Genomic DNA, 16969 nt, shown 5'->3' with positions numbered 1-16969 from the left:
TCTGATGTGTGTAGTTTGTGCACCAGTGATGATAATCGCGCATGCAATTATAACAATTAGAGTCATAACTATTAGGCGTGCAATGTTGCCTTCAAGGTGTTCGGGCTACTTGATCCAGTTTACAAAAGGCTCTCTTAATTATCTCAACAGCACGGCTCTCATAGCCAATTAACGGCAATTAGTAAACGTTTTCTACTCTTGTTCATAATATAATTTTTTCGACCACTCTAAAAAAACATTTCCAACGCTTTCTGAGTAGCTAATTGTAGCCTATAAGCCTTATACAGAGTCTTGAGCAGGCCCTGATGATAATATGGTTGTGGACTTCTGCATTATACAGCACACCTGTTCATTTGACAGATTTTTGAATACTGAATTGTATGTCCAATGTTTTTTTATGAAGGCTTGCTGATTCACTCATTTATTTATTGATCTTATACAGGCTTATTTGATGAAACGTGTGAGATAGATATAGAGTTAGCAAACCTTAGACTTCACGGTGCTCTTATGACATCTAGCGGGCAGCTGAAAGCATGCAGTTGTGCAGGGAACTCTCATAGGCGTGAACAACATTGGAGTGAAGGGCATGTTTCCTTCTGAGCACTAGATCAAGACCACCTCAGAAAGCTCAGCTGTTAACCTCAATGTGGCAAAGTGGCAGAACAGCTAACAGCTTGGGCAAATGTAGAAAAGTAGTCAAAAATCAACAAAAAGCTATTTACATTTTTTATGTAGCACGTATCTATTTGTTAAACGCAGCTTTAACGGATCTTGCATGGAACTTTCATAGTTTATGGGGAGAAAGCGATTGTGCATCATTTTCGAGAATTAAAATTAATAAATAAATACATAAATAAATAGCCTGGGTTTCCCTTTGCTATTTAAGCTTTTACGATCCTGATAGTTCACCCCAAAATGAAAATTCTCTCATCATTTACTCGCCCTCCAGCCATCCCAGATGTGTATGACTTTCTTTTTCCTGCAAAACATAAAAGAGGATTATTAGAAGAATAGCTCGTTTCCCAAAATCATTGTACACCTAAGTAGATCCATCTTACGAGTCATCTTAGTTTTGCAGCCTGTTTCCCAAAGACATTGTCATTTAAGTAAGAGCCTACTAGTCAGCAGTGGCGGATTTAGGCAAGGTTGACATGGGCAGTCGCCCAGGGTGGCATCTTTGGGGTGGGGGGTGGGGGGGGGTGTACTTGGCAGGAGGCAGCGGCACCTGCCGAGAACTATATAATATAAAATCAGCAAGAGTCAATGACTTGCTGCCGTGCATAAAAATAGTCTGAATATCGGCTCATCCTTCTCCTCTCCTCCCAAGGGTACTCTCCTCTCACCCTCATACACCACATGTTGTGTAGCACCAGACATGTTTTGTAGCATCGCTTTAACAATTATCACTTTTGTGAGTAAGGAGCAGTCCTCCCATAGATTGGTAAATATCCTAAAAACTCAGCTTCCACACTTTTCCTTATTTTGCGCCTCGCAATCACGGTGAACCTCGTTATATTCACATAATGCTTGTGATGAGCAGGACCATACAAAGGGCCTCCGCTGTCCTCATTGATCCTGGATCATTTCATTTCGGACCACAGAGGAATTTATGAAAAGGAATTTTTACAAATGCACACCTGATGAATGAAGCAGTGATTGTGTAAAATAAATAGATCGTTCAACACATTCATTTCTGTATTTATTTAATTAATCAGGTTGAATATTTAAGAAAATATCTTTAAACATTTCAAGCGAGGTAAATTACTAATGTTTATAAAGTTACGCAAAAATTTAATAAAGTTACAATGACGAACAGAACTATATGGTCACATTTCAGCACCACACACACGGACAGCGACTTCCTCAATAGCACTTCAAGCATCTCCTCTTCAGTAGAGTTTTGGAAACGCACATAAAAAAATAACGAATGCAGAAAACGCTTTTAGCTGCTAAGATCAATCGTTATTGGGGAACCGAGGCCCAGCTATGTCAAACAATCATTGAAGGTCCAAAAAGCCTTTAAGTGTAGGACAAAAGTAATCCATTCAACTCCAGTGTTTTAATCCATATCTTCTGAAGTGATATGATAGGTGTGGGTGAGAAACATAACAATATTGATGTCATCGTTTTATTTTTTTTTATACTATAAATCTACTGTCACATTTGCACATTCACAAGAATTCTTCGTAGGTTTTTTTTTTTAAAGCAATTCTCATTCATTGTGCATATCGCCACCTATTGGGCAGGGAGGAGAAACAAACAAAAAGGGAGGTACAAAGCAAAGGAAAAGAATAAATAAATAAAAGTGGCAATATGCAAGAAGAATGTGAATTGGCAAAAAACTGAAAAAGAAGAATGTGCCTAGGGCTGCGTGAAAGTAGATTTATAGCAAAAAAATGACTTGAATATTGATCTGTTTCTCACCCACACCTGTCATATAGCTTTTGAAGATATGGATTTAACAACTAGAGTTGTATGGATTAATTTATGCTGCCTTTATGTGCTTTTTGAAGCTCCAAAGTTCTGTCCACCATTAGCCTGCATTGTACATACAGAGCTGAGATATTATTCCAAAAATCTTTGTTTGTGTTCAACAGAAGAAAGAAAGTCATACACATCAGAAATGGCATGAATATGAGTAAATGATGAGATAATTGTAATTTTTGGGTGAACTATTCCTTTACAGTATTTACATCGCTCATTATTTTATGATGGATTAGCCTAGGCTAACGCCTGTTTCCCAACCAGCCCGTATATAGCTTGTTATAAAGCAGAACTTCTCTGAGATCCAAAAGCAATAAAATCACCCTTCGATGTCTGTAAGACTGCTTCAAACAGAATTTCCAAAAAAATTACCTACAAATGTGAGTTCTGACTGACCCTTATTTTTAAGGCCCATACCTTTTAGACATCCAGAGCTTTCAGAGTGGATGGTAAAGTCTTTGAAGGGAACAGAGCTTAGGGATAATCACTTCTGAATGGAACACACTACTTAAAATAATATTCTGGGTTCAATGCAAATTAAACTCAATCAAACATTTGTGCCATAATATTGATTACCAAAAAAATATATATTTTGACTTGCCCCTCCTTTTATTTAAAAAAAAAAGAAGAAGAAAAATCTGGGTTCCATTGATGCACATACAATGGAAGAGAATGACACAGTTTTTCAAAACTTCAGCCACAACTATAAACAATATGCATGTAAACATGAGTTTACTAACTGTGGCAGGGCGGAGGGTGGGGCCGGGTCGTGATTCCGCACACCTGGCCACTAATCGGGCTAATCAAGCCTCAGAGAGGGATAAAGGCCGACTAGAAGCTGCAGTGCGACAGAGAGAGATTTATGGGCAGCTGTCCGACACCGTTGTGTGTTTGTCTATTTGTTTAGTTCTTCATTAAACTATGATTTATTTTGTCAAGCCGGTTCTTGCCTCCTCCTTTCCCTGTAATCCCTTTACAATAACCTTCTCTTTGTAAAGTTATGGACAATTTTAGAACTTTGTTTCCATAATAATGTAATGTCAACAAACCCTAAAACCCTAAAAGGACTGCAAAAATTACTATTTAAGCAAATTTACAGCTCAAACAACAAATCAGTTTTAACAGAAGAAATGTAATAATGTAAGTGCTTTTATAAAATTATGAGCTTCACATTTCTGCCTTTTAACTCCCCAAAAATTGACCCCATTCACTTCTATTTTAAGTGCCTCACTGCAACCTCAATTTTTGCTTTTTTAAAGAAAAGGAGGGACAAGTTGAAATTGATTTTTGTGGTAATCAACATTATGACACAAATGCTGTTGATTGAGCTTAACTGGTTTTGAACCCAGAATATTCCTTTAAGCGCTTAGTACCGGGAGCTGTCCGGGCAGTGGTGCTGAAGCTTTGGCCAATCTGAGCCCGTCTGAACCAGCCATAAGAGGAAGGAAGAAGAGGAGGAGGAATAGAGGGAGAGAGAAGGAATCACACTCTAAATGTAATCTCCTTTGTTAAATGAATGTTCTGGGTTCAAAACAAGTTTAGCTCAATCAACAGCATTTGTGGCATAATGTTGATTACCACAAAATGCTTTTGACTCATCCTCACTTATCTTTAAACAAAAAGAGGAAAAATCTGGGTTACAGTGATGCACTTACAATGGAAGTGAATGGGGGCCAATTTTTGAATGCTGAAATACTTTCAAAAGTAACCTTTAGAAGTGAGGTTTGGGGGGGTTTTTTTAAAGAAAAGAAGGGATGAGTCAAAAGTCATTGTTGTGGTAATCAACATTATGCCACATATCCTGTCGAATGAGCTTAACTTGTATTGAGCCCTGAACATTCATTTATAATACAGGCCTGTTAATAATATATATGCCTATTTATTTATCTTTCAAACTGCTGGACCACATTACTCACATATGTCTTCTTAAAAAAATATGATATAATAATTTATATTACCATTAGAATTATGCTTATCAAAGATGGCCAATAAAGTGTAATACTGTATCTGTGTCATGCAAATCTCTACACACACTCATGGCAAAATCATAAGAATTCATATTACTTTTCTAAATTTGGCTAATTTGTATGATAATGTACGACTGCACTCCTATGATTTTGTACAACTTTCTCTAGAACCAATGACATCGCTGGACATCGTTTCCATCCAATACCAGACAATTACTTGCTTCTGTCACACACAACAGCTTCCTATCATGTTTGCACACTCTACTGATCTGTTAGGTTTAGATAAGGGCTTTGGGTAAGGGCTTTATACTAATAAGCATGTCCTTAATGCCTGGTGTGTGAAACTCACACTTACTTCCACATTAGACATCTGGGCATTTGCACGTGATTAAATCATACAAATTTATTTGAACGAACTTGTACGAAATCATACGAAATAGCCAACTCGTAAAATATGTACGAATGACTGGGCTGGAATTTTAGACCTACCACGTGGCATGCGCAGACTGGAGACTGTCTACTAATTTCAATGCATTGTTTTAATACTTTTTATCCTCTGAAATACTGTACAATGGTTTTCCAATGATCTAAATGTATTAATTAAATTGTTAAAGTGCTTTTTTTCTCTGATAAATTTAGAAAAATGCGAGAAAGGTGTATACGTTTAGTTGCACTTAATGGATTTGCGAGTGATTCAAAGCTCTCACTAATTTACAAAGGTTTTTACCTTATATAAAGGTAAAAACTTTCCCATTTCCCAAAACCCATGCTTTTGGGAAATGTTAAGTGCTATCATTTCTCCTTATTTTACAATGGAGTAACGCCTGGTATTAAGCAAAACGTCAGTGCTGAAACTTTGACCAATATGTCCTGGAGTTTTTCTTTTCATGACAATAATGCAGAAATACTGACCTTGCCGGGGCCCCGAAAGTAAAAACAATTTTTTATTACGTTTTTATTTTAATTAAATGTAAGTATAACAACAATGCCAACAATAATCCAGTCTAGCTAAAACGTAAAACATGTTTCACATGAAACACTAAATACGTATGTTTGTTACGTTTTAGCAGCTAACACTTAGGTTGTTTTGGCCAAGTCTCGCCATTACCAGTGGACACCTCTAAAAGACTGTCTTTGTCACTCTCCCCAAACCCAATGACTTTAAAACTCCATTGTCCTGTTAAAGCCCATAAATTTGTCACCCGGGACTGATTAAACATCACGAGCTGCGGATTTTGTCTAGGTCCCTTTGGGAGCCAAACAATGCTCCTTTCAGAAGACGACACAAAAAGTGTTTAAGGGAAGATGCAGCAAAGACAGCGCTTCGGTCAGTCCCCTCCATATGTAGTACAAGGTGGCCTGAGAGAGGGGACAAAAGACCAGGTGACAAAGATGATACTAACTTGGTCGCAGAATTAATTGGGATAAGCTCGGTGTCGAGAAAGCATGAGAAACACACCTCTCACATCCATACAGCAGCAATGATCACTCTCTTTTAAAAGAAGACATGGATAAGGCTTTGAGAGGAGCTGACTTAACTTTCTCAAGTCATAACAAAAGCCTAGACGCTGTTGTTCATCAGGAAGATGTCTGTTGGGTTGATTTTTGGGTTTATGTGTTGGGTTGAAATATTAAGAGTATAACTTTTTTCTTTATTTACTTATGCATTAACGACAACTCTACAAGCTTATTAAACATAACTTTTTGAAAATGTAATATTTTTTAAGAATAAATGCTTGTTACACGGTAACGAAACGATAAAAGGGAGAATGTGCGAGTTTCAGATTCACACAGGAGAGATTCAGCATCCTTAATGTTTACCCGTTGAGTCTTAAATGAGGATACTTTCGTTAAGCTGGTTATTTGGCCTTCTCCGTTGGGTGAAAGTGAACGTCTTAACATTACAAAAGCCACTCATATCTTGCTGTGCGCTAATTCTCATCCTGCTTTCAGTGCAATGTGAGATCTTTTATACACAAACCAATCGCACGGATTAACAGAAAGGTGAAAGACTTATACTCAGCAAATCATAAAAACGATTTCTTAAGGCCACAGGAGGAATTAAATAGTGTACATATTTACTATAAAATGATTTAAAGCTTAATTCATCAATGTAATGGGTAACCATGTGTACTACACTCAATAATATATATATATATATATATATATATATATTTTTTTTAATTTTTATTATTTACGCGTTTCAATGTCATAACAAAATGCCATCTAATTAAATTACGTAATCTTTAACCAAATTAAATTAATACAACATGAATTAATGGGTTTTATTTATTTTATTTTGATAAACATTAGGTATTTAATTTAATGGAATTTTGTTTTAAATGCGTAAATCTTAAAAACGGGCAAAAAAATTATAAATAATAATAATAATAAATAAAAAATATATATATATATATAAACGGGCAAATATATATATATATATATATATATATATATATATATATATATATATATATATATATATATATATATATATATATATTTGCCCGTTTATATATATTATTATATTTTTTTGTTGTTGGATAAAATCATGTATAATACACTTACAATATATATATATATATATATATATATATATATATATATATATATATATATATATATATATATATATATATATTTATGAGTGTATTTCACATAATTATATTAAAAAAAATTGTGTATCTGTATTTCTTGTATGAACAATTAAACAGAACAATAAATTGCTAAAAGTTACAAATTTATTCTTAGCTCTTTTTTGGTGGTAACAATACATAAAATAAAGAACGAAATCTTTCGTGGTTCTAAGGTGATGCCATTTTATCAACATGATGACACTGTATTTATCTGTATAAAACATATTTAAAAAAATCTCACTGATATATAAACTTTTGTTTCAGAACAATACAAACATACACAAATCTAAACAACAGTAGTAATTCACAAACATCTCGCAAAGCGCCTCTCATCGAAACCTTAAAACTAGACAATATAATTTGTGCAAACAGCATTTATGATCAACGCTGAAAGTTTACTCTAAAAGACCTATAAAACAACTTCAATTCAAGATGAATATGCGCCGTCCTGTGAGGTAAGTCCATGAAATAGTTCGTGTGGTCCTCTGAGTCCTCCTTTGAAAATCTCACCAAACACAAAAGTGGTGACGGGAAGCAGTTGTGTTGGTAAAGTGCTGCTGGTATGCGGGGAAAAGCGCAAAGGGCTTCTGTTGCTGTAAAGACTGGAAACCTTGCACTCCGAAAGACGAGGATGGTAATGTTGGTGGAACGACGCAGCTTCCTTTATCTGTGTCGATAGTAGGCCTACAGCTCTGATACGGTTTGCCATCCCGGACTAGAATCGGCACCACAACTCTGCGCAACACTGGAGGCTGGTTGAGGTCCTGATAGCACTCTATCCGCGCTCTCTTCATTTTGTATCTGTGGTTTTGAAACCAGATCTTCACCTGCGTTGGCGTGAGGCGCAGCAGGTGCGCAAGCTGCTCTCGCTCTGGAGCGGACAGGTAACGCTGCTGACGGAAGCGCCTTTCCAGCTCAAAGGTCTGAGCCTTGGAGAATAAAACGCGACGCTTCTTCCTCTTTTCATGTTCTGTATCCATGGCGAGCACATCCGGCCCGGTGGAGTCTGGTAAAGCCTCAAGGTTGCTCTCATCTGACGCTAAAGAAACATGAAGATGATGAAGATAATTAGCTTCAAATCTTTCCACCCTACATGTTTGGCCTTTGCATTCACCCATTGAAAATCTGTCCAACTTGATGGTTAGATTAACATTGGTGCATTTTTATGTGAGGAAACGAGTAACAGCATGGACATTTTTAATAGGCTGTATGACCTGACAGATACTCCTTTATTAACATTAGTCCTAATTGGAGTAGAAATGTTGGACAACTTACATATGCAGTGACTTCTGTCTTGTTCAGTCCAGACGGAGAATGAGTCGGCTGGAGAATGGCGCGAGACACTATCGGTGTCATTTTCGGGCAAATCCAAAATACTTCTCACGGTGAAACGGAACTTGTTAGAAATAGCCATTTGATTGCTTTTAATTCCAGGAACGATTCTCCGTCTTGAAGAGATATCCTCGGTTGTGTTGAAGTGATGTGTGCGTTTTCACATCAGACGCGACTCCAAGTGACAATGTGTACACTGATGTCGCAGTGTTTATATAAACAGCACTTGGTCGTTGCTTTGAGGCCTCTCCTCCTTATGGGTCCTAAGTACCTCAATGACTCGAGTACTTAAATCCCTGTAATGGTAGGTGTGAACACGGCAAAGAATAGCCCGTTACTTTTACAATGACGGAGGGTAACACTCTTCATCATTACTGATTCGTCCGAATTCTTGAAAAGTGGGAGACAGATAATGGTAATTGTTGAGACTGAATCACTTCTTGGGTGGCAAGTGACAACAAGAGCCCCCCAATTCTTCCCCCCGCTCAAATGACATGTCGGTTATTTGCATACAAAGTGATCCATTAGCGTCGCAGAGTTGGTTTTCCTAATTCGTTTATTGGCGTATTTTCGTCTATTGCCTGTCTTGGACATAAACACATGCTGAATGTGCACTATGTCATCATGGGGTTAGGTGTATTTCATAATAATTCATAAAAGCTATCTAGATTACCTTAAAAGTTGTCTACATGCTCTAAAGTGCCGATATGCCCAATGCGACAGTAAAGGCAAAGGATGAGCATTACAGAAATAAAAGTAGGCTATTAGACTGTTTATTGTTGCTGCTAGAAATCCTATTTACACTAAACCCCACGTGTGTCCATTTATACATGCATTCGACCTTATACCGCTTTATGCTCTTTAATAGTAGTCTACTGCATCAGGTAGGTTTATAGTAAATACCTCAAAATCCAAAATAACTGGTTAAAAATTGAACTTTAATTGGACAGAGGTCCAGTTTTTATTTCTATATGGGTTGTCCATTACTCGCGCCCTCAACCTCTCCAACCAGAAAAGTGGGTTCTTCCCATTGGGTTCAGAGGATGCCTGGAACTGTCCCGTCTTGGAGCGCGCTCTGGATGACTGCATAGACCGTCCCTCCCAAAGAGAGTGCGCATCCGTTCTCGTCTAGTCGTCCTGGGTGGTCGGGCGAAAAAGGGAACACAAATACATGCCAACCAGAGACCGAGAACAAAAGAGGGAAATGTAGCCCCGCGTCCGAGACCCGTTGGAAGCATTTGTTCCAGTCAAGATTTAGCATTTGTTCAGTCCTGAAATAATGCTTGATTGACGCCCCTGCACAATGTCCTTTAACTCTCTTGAATAAATCCGTGCTTGTTTCTTGTTGTCATGGTTTTGAATAGGGTCGAACGGGATCCGGGCAACTATCTGCTGCACGTCTACCGCTGCCTGGTCTATACTGAATTATTAGTTTTTATTTGGTTTGCGTATAATAATACTCTAGACTACTTTAAGAAAACATTAAACATAAAAAAAATACTATAAATCATCAAATTAATTATAACAACTCTAGACTGCAAACTCTTTAATGATTTGGGATATATCCCAAATATCCCATATGCCAAAGTAGTCATTCGGAATTACTAATTTATTTAAATAGCTTTTATAGGATGATGTCTGATTACATTGAATAATTGAAACCAAGTAGCACGTATCGACATATCGCTGATAACCTGTATAAAGAAAGGGAACATGTTTGCCAAGCTCTTTGAATGTAAGCTGGCACACGCTCTTATAATAAATATAGCCCTGTGTAGGCACACAGTTTAGTTTCTAATGACCTCTCGTATCTCCTTAATCTATTAGACACCCACAGACAGAAGCATGCTTCAGGAAAAGTGTGCACTCTCAAATCCCCAAGAGCTCTCCAGTGTCAAATATTTACCCTTGTTGTTTGACTTTCTATTCCCACGGAGAAAGACAACACGATAAGGATATCAGAGAATAATCTACAGAAATAAAGAGTAGCTCAGCACATGTACTTTGGAGTATTATGTTTGTATTTAAAAATCCTCTTTTTTCATCCTCTTTTTATGTTTAGAAATAGTCTCGCCTTTAAAAACATGTCATACCTGAACAATATTTTTAGGCAACACAATACAGTGACTCCAATAAGTTCATATTTGGACGCTTAAGCAAAACGTAAAAATGAAGTACTGGACAGCAAATTATACAAACCAAGGATATATATAAACCAGATATTGGTAAAATATAAACCAAGTATAATCTGTACTAAAGAAAGAAAAGCACACTTTTCAAGCCAAGCATTTCACAAACAGAAGTTTGTTAGGTTTTAAGTGAAGAATATAGGGTACAATGGGGCTTAAGGAAATTTGGCTTTTTTTCTGGTCACAATATGTATGAAGCTAAATTTGTTTTATTTATTTATAATGAAAATGGATGGAGCAACATATTTTATGTAAAAATAAATAATAATGGAAGGTTGTTTCGATTAACATTCAGTTAAAAAAAGGTGGTGAGGGAGTCTTTTGCCCCACACATGGGGTAAAAGGCTCTCTCGCTTGGGGTGAAAGTCTCCCACACTTGTGGTAAAAGGCTCCCTCACTTGGGGTAAAATGCTACCTCACTTGGGGTAAAAGGCTCCCACTCTTGGGGTAAAAGGCTACCTCACTTGGGTTAAAAGGCTCCCTCACTTGGGGTAAAAGTCTCCCACACTTGGGGTAAAAGGCTTGCACACTTGGGGTAAAAGGCTACCTCACTTGGGGTAAAAGGCTACCTCACTTTGGTTAAAAGGCTCCCACACTTGGGGTAAAAGGCTCCCACACTTGGGGTGAAAGGCTACCTCACTTGGGGTAAAAGGCTACCTCACTTGGGGTAAAAGGCTCCCTCACTTGGGGTGAAAGTCTCCCTCACTTGAGGTAAAAGTCTCCCACACTTGGGGTAAAAGGCTCCCTCACTTGGGGTGAAAGGCTACCTCACTTGAGGTAAAAGTCTCCCACACTTGGGGTAAAAGGCTCCCTCACTTGAGGTAAAAGTCTCCCACACTTGGGGTAAAAGGCTCCCACACTTGGGGTAAAAGGCTACCTCACTTGGGGTAAAAGGCTACCTCACTTGGGTTAAAAGGCTCCCACACTTGGGGTAAAAGGCTCCCACACTTGGGGTAAAAGGCTACCTCACTTGGGGTAAAAGGCTACCTCACTTGGGTTAAAAGGCTCCCTCACTTAGGGTGAAAGGCTACCTCACTTTGGGTAAAAGTCTCCCTCACTTGGGGTGAAAGGCTACCTCACTTTGGGTAAAAGTCTCCCTCAGTTGGGGTAAAAGGCTCCTTTACTTGGGGTAAAAGTCTCCCTCACTTGGGGTAAAAGGCAGAAAGGGAGTTTAAAGTGATATTTCGTAGATACCGGGTCAAGGCTCCCTCACTTGGGGTAAATGGCCCCTCACTTGGGGTAAAAGACCCCCTCACTTGGGGTAAAAGGCTACCTCACTTGGGTTAAAAGGCTCCCTCACTTAGGGTGAAAGGCTACCTCACTTTGGGTAAAAGTCTCCCTCACTTGGGGTGAAAGGCTACCTCACTTTGGGTAAAAGTCTCCCTCAGTTGGGGTAAAAGGCTCCTTTACTTGGGGTAAAAGTCTCCCTCACTTGGGGTAAAAGGCAGAAAGGGAGTTTAAAGTGATATTTCGTAGATACCGGGTCAAGGCTCCCTCACTTGGGGTAAATGGCCCCTCACTTGGGGTAAAAGACCCCCTCACTTGGGGTAAAAGGGTCCCTCGCTTGGGGTAAAAGGGTCCCTCGGTTTAAAGTGATATTGCGTAGATACTGCGTCAATAGTTATAGGGCACAATTTGTCAACTAATGCAAATAATTTTGAGACACCAAGATGCTTTTTTTGAGTTTAATAACAAATTAAGATGATGCTTACTAAAAATAACTACTTCAGAAAAAGTCAACCATTTCCTGGTCATTTCAAACACATTTGGCATTTATTTTACTTCTCAATTATTCTATAGACAAACAAATCTCTATTATGATTGGATGAGTCAATGTGAGCCAACTTTGAACAATAACAATTCTATTCTCCCCACTTTAAAAAACAATGTGTTTAATAGGGGCCTTCAGCCCCTGCAACATGGGGGCTTTACCCCAAATGCTATTCGTTCACTTATTGGAAAGTTATTACTTTTTTATTATTATTTAATGACATAAAACAAAACTGAAAATTATAAATAAGCATTTTGTCTCAAAAGAAATGTGATAATTTCAGGGATTTTCAGTAGCTACTTAAATTTGCAACATTTGGAAAAAAAAGAGAAAAGAAAACCTCAAAATCAACCTATAGACACCACACACAAAGTTCTAATGGATCAGGAAAATTTGGCAGTGTATAGTGTTACGTCCCTGAATGTATTTTAAGTGTATTTTTATTTGTGATCATTTGTTTGTTTAAACATTTGGATGTATGGCTTTGGCCTTATTGCAAGTAAGATTCTGCCTCTTTTGTGATGTTGTTCTTTTGTTGCCTCACCCTGAAAAGTTCTCTCTCTCCCTTGCAGGTTGTTCAACATCCAGGTGTCTACAATAATGATTGCCAATCACTCTGGAGGGAGATCTCATTCATTTAAACTCAATTTGTGACTTTGTATATGTTGTAAATAGGAAGGTGTAGAGAGGTGGGTGCCAGTTGGTTTAGTCTTGTGTTTAATTAGTGAGTAAAGTATATAGTAAATTTATGATTATTTGCATTTTCTTTGTTAGATAAGTCAGTTCCGACTTCCCACTAGTAATTTTACTTTTGTTGTTTTCGCCTTGCCCCTCCTGAAGCCTTTGATACTTGTTTTGGATTTTAAACTCCACTGATCATTGAGTGCTGTGATGGAGTTGGGGAAACCCAAACCTCTTTGTTACTCCTCAACTCTGGACTGGGAAGGATGTAACAATTGGGGCTCCTCGCCTTTTTGGGAGTTTCTTGGTTCTTTGTTGTAAAACAACAGGATTCTTTTTTACAGTGAATAAAACAAATGATCACAAATAAAAATATACTTAAAAACGTCCAGGGACGTAACAATAGTGACACCAGAGGTGTTTAGGAAAGTCCTGTGGTAGTTTTTGTTTCTATTTAGTGTTTTACCCCACAGAGACTTTAGCCCCATTTTACCCCACATTTTTGCTAGTAATTCTCGAAATTAATATATATTCTTGAAATTTAAATGAACCCTCAGCCATTTCTATTTAACTCTGCATCCATGCATTACACTTTTTATGCTTTTCAATAGCACATATTATTATTTGTTATCTTACAGGCCTAGCACCCGATATAATCGTGAACACCAATATAACCAGTACCTCCAGAGTCGTGAGCTGGCTCTGAAATGCATAAACCCACCAAATAAATAAATAATAATAAAAATGGAATGAATAAATAAATAAATGAAAATAAAATAACATAAAAGAAAATAATTCAAACAAATTCAAAAGTTAATTGGAACATTATTATGAGCCGAACATACAGAAAATAGGAATAGCCTACGTATCATTTATTTGGCACTTTCCCCTTCAATGTGATAAATTTATAGATATAAGACAGAATTTCATTAAAGCCTATACCATATGGCAAATACATCTAAATTGTATGAAAAATATGAAATGCAAGTTCTACTTTAGTTTAAAATTCATATTTGAAGACTCTCTTATCCAATCACTGATTTGATCATCAAATTGAAATTAGTTGTGTATGTCTACAGTATATGTATGCCTACAGTATGTCTATACAGTAAAATATTCTTATTGATCTCCAATACCTTGTTTTAATCTATTTTATCTTATTGTAGTATTTATAATATTTTGTATTGTTGTTATAATAATTATTATTAGGCTATTTTATTAGGCTTACCACTAGCCTATTGACACTGTTTCTGTTATTGTTTTGGACTTGACTCAAGCTCTATTCTGAGTTAATAAATATCTGATGTTAGAATATTAGAAACTGAGGCTGTGTTAGTCATTGCAAAGCAGCCACTTAAAGTGTATGTGTTGTGTTTTAAACTAAAAGATTGTGATTCAATGTCTTTTATTGTCTCTTGACCTGAAGAAACTGCATTGTCTATTGATCAAATAAAGTCTATTTATTTAAATTTTTTTTTACAAATAATTAGCCTTTCCTTTATGCCAGTTATAGATCAATGTCAAACACTTATGTTCTTAATTATTGATTGCCAATAAGATATACAAAATGCATGTAAAAAACACTGCCAAGTGGATCAATCAAAGGAAAGAGAAAAGTAAATGATTTAATGTCAGTAAAATGCACATGGTGTGTAAACTGAACTTTAATGATGTGTGGAAGTCCCCTTGGGAAGCATGATATAAACCCATCAGCTAAAGTAACACAAACATTTACTTCTACGGTGCTACTGGATTACTTGGTGTTGATATGTTGCTTGTGTTTGAAATGTATGGTATTACAATAGAAATTGTGTTATATGGAAAGGCTATCGTGCAACAGTGCTTAAGACACCCATGTGTCAGGATTTTAGTCAGAAGAACCCAAATGCAGACAAATGATTGCTCAAAACCTTTATTAAGACTAAAAGTACAGAAAGCAAACCAAACACAAAGCCTGGACAGGAGTCAAAAATCAGCACTAACAGAAGATGAAAGAAAGAAAGAAAGAAAGAAAGAAAGAAAGAAAGAAAGAAAGAAAGAAGCCCAACAGGTAGCACATGACTGAACTGGAGGGGAAACAAGAGGAAGAATCCAACCCACCACAACACATGAGGGGAATATGAAGAGGGAGAAATCAAGAGGGTAAATGAGGAGGGCAGGTGGTGAGAATATACTCATAATCAGGCAAACGAGGGGCGGGTAAGCACAGGGAACAGGCACAAGAGCACACATGAGAGACAAATATACAAAAAGAGAGTACAATAAGCAAGGATGACATGATCCTGCCTCTAAGGTGTGAAAAAAAATCCCAAACAGAGATGGCAGGATCCTGACACACCCAGGGGTAAAAGGGAATTCTGATTTGATTTGACACAGCACTTTCCTCATCAAATTTCTGTCAGAATATGCACTGCAAAATGTTCCTGATCCAAGGGGTCATCATGCGCAAAGTCTAATTTTGAGGTAATTTGACACATAAGAACTTTTAAAATGTTGCACATTTATGTTGCTAATCCCTGAAATGATCACATTTATTTAGAGACAAATAACTTGTCATTTTCATTTTTGTTAAATGTGATTAAATCAAAAGTTTTCAATGTCCCTATGTAGTGTCTGCAATGAATCACTATAACCCCATTTAAGCCTTTTTCCCCTCACCACATACATTTTTTCTTTTAATCAAAAAACCTTCCATTGATTGGTCTTTTCACACAAATTTGTTGCTCCATCAATATTTAATAAAATGTATTTTTCCAATGTTGATACACTTTGAGACCAGAAAAAGACGCATTTTCCTTAAGAGGTGCATTAGCCCTGTTGTACCCTATCGATACCGATCAGCCACAACATTAAAACCACCTGCCTAATATTGTGCAGGTCCCCCTCATGCCGGCAAAACAGCACCAACCCACATCTCAGAATAGCATTCAGAGATGATATTCTTCTCACCGCAATTGTACAGAGCAGTTATCTGAGTTACAGTTATCAGTTCGAACCAGTCTGGCCATTCTCTGTTGACCTCTCTCATCAACAAGACATTTCCGTCCACAGAACTGCCGCTCACTGGATGTTTTTTGTTTTTGGCACCATTCTGAGTAAATTCTAGAGACTGGGTGAAAATCCCAGGAGATCAGCAGTTACAGAAATACTCAAACCAGCCCATCTGGCACCAACATGCCACGGTCCAAATCACTGAGATCACATTTATTTCCCCATTCTGATTGTTGATGTGAACATTAACTGAAGCTCCTGACCAGTATCTGCATGATTTTATGCACTGCTGCCACACGAGTGTCTGATTAGATCATCGCATGGACGTTTGTTTGGTGTCAGATGGGCTGGTTTGAGTATTTCTGTAACTGCTGATCTCTTGGGATTTTCACACACAACAGTCTCTAATATACAGTATACTCAGAATGGTGCCAAAAACATAAAACATACAGTGAGCGGCAGATCTGTGTACAAATGTGGCGAGAAGAATATCATCTCAGAATGCTATTCTGTAATGCGGGTTGGCACTGTTTTGGCGGCATGAGGGGGGCCTACAAAATATTAGGTAAGTGGTTTTAATGTTGTGGCTGATCGGTGTATATCTGTAGATTATGGGGTGTGGATATTACTGATGTGATAGTAAATAAACAAGCCAGCTTTTCTGACTGTCAAAATCCAGAGTGAAATATAAAAATCCTGGTGAAATAGAAATGCTTACTTGTGAGCAGGGGTGCTTATAGGAATGGAAAACATCAGGGGCTTAAAGGCTCTCCTACAAACAAAAAACAAAGACACAACCCATATATTTTTAAGCATTTAAGATCATAAAAGAGGTTCTTGATAAACCAAATGTAATTATTTAATAACAAAGTATAGCACTAACAAAAACATGAAGGTTATTAAGACATAACATGTTAA

The 16969-nt window shown here is 37.4% G+C and overlaps 1 protein-coding gene across 1 annotated transcript; it reads right to left on the bottom strand.

Moving 5' to 3' along the window:
- Positions 1 to 7593: 7593 nt before the first annotated feature.
- LOC127662067 (homeobox protein Nkx-2.8-like) lies at positions 7594 to 8501 on the bottom strand. The gene is made up of 2 exons (XM_052153032.1): positions 8363 to 8501; positions 7594 to 8126 (listed from the first exon to the last, which is right to left on the bottom strand). Exons 1-2 carry the CDS (start codon positions 8499 to 8501, stop codon positions 7594 to 7596), a joined length of 672 nt encoding a protein of 223 aa, XP_052008992.1.
- Positions 8502 to 16969: the final 8468 nt, after the last annotated feature.

This window comes from Xyrauchen texanus, chromosome 22 (genome assembly GCF_025860055.1).
Source record: "Xyrauchen texanus isolate HMW12.3.18 chromosome 22, RBS_HiC_50CHRs, whole genome shotgun sequence".
NCBI classification, from domain to species: Eukaryota; Metazoa; Chordata; class Actinopteri; order Cypriniformes; family Catostomidae; genus Xyrauchen; species Xyrauchen texanus.
The sequence above is the reverse complement of the archived record's forward strand: the minus strand, read 5'-3'. Positions and strand labels throughout refer to the sequence as shown.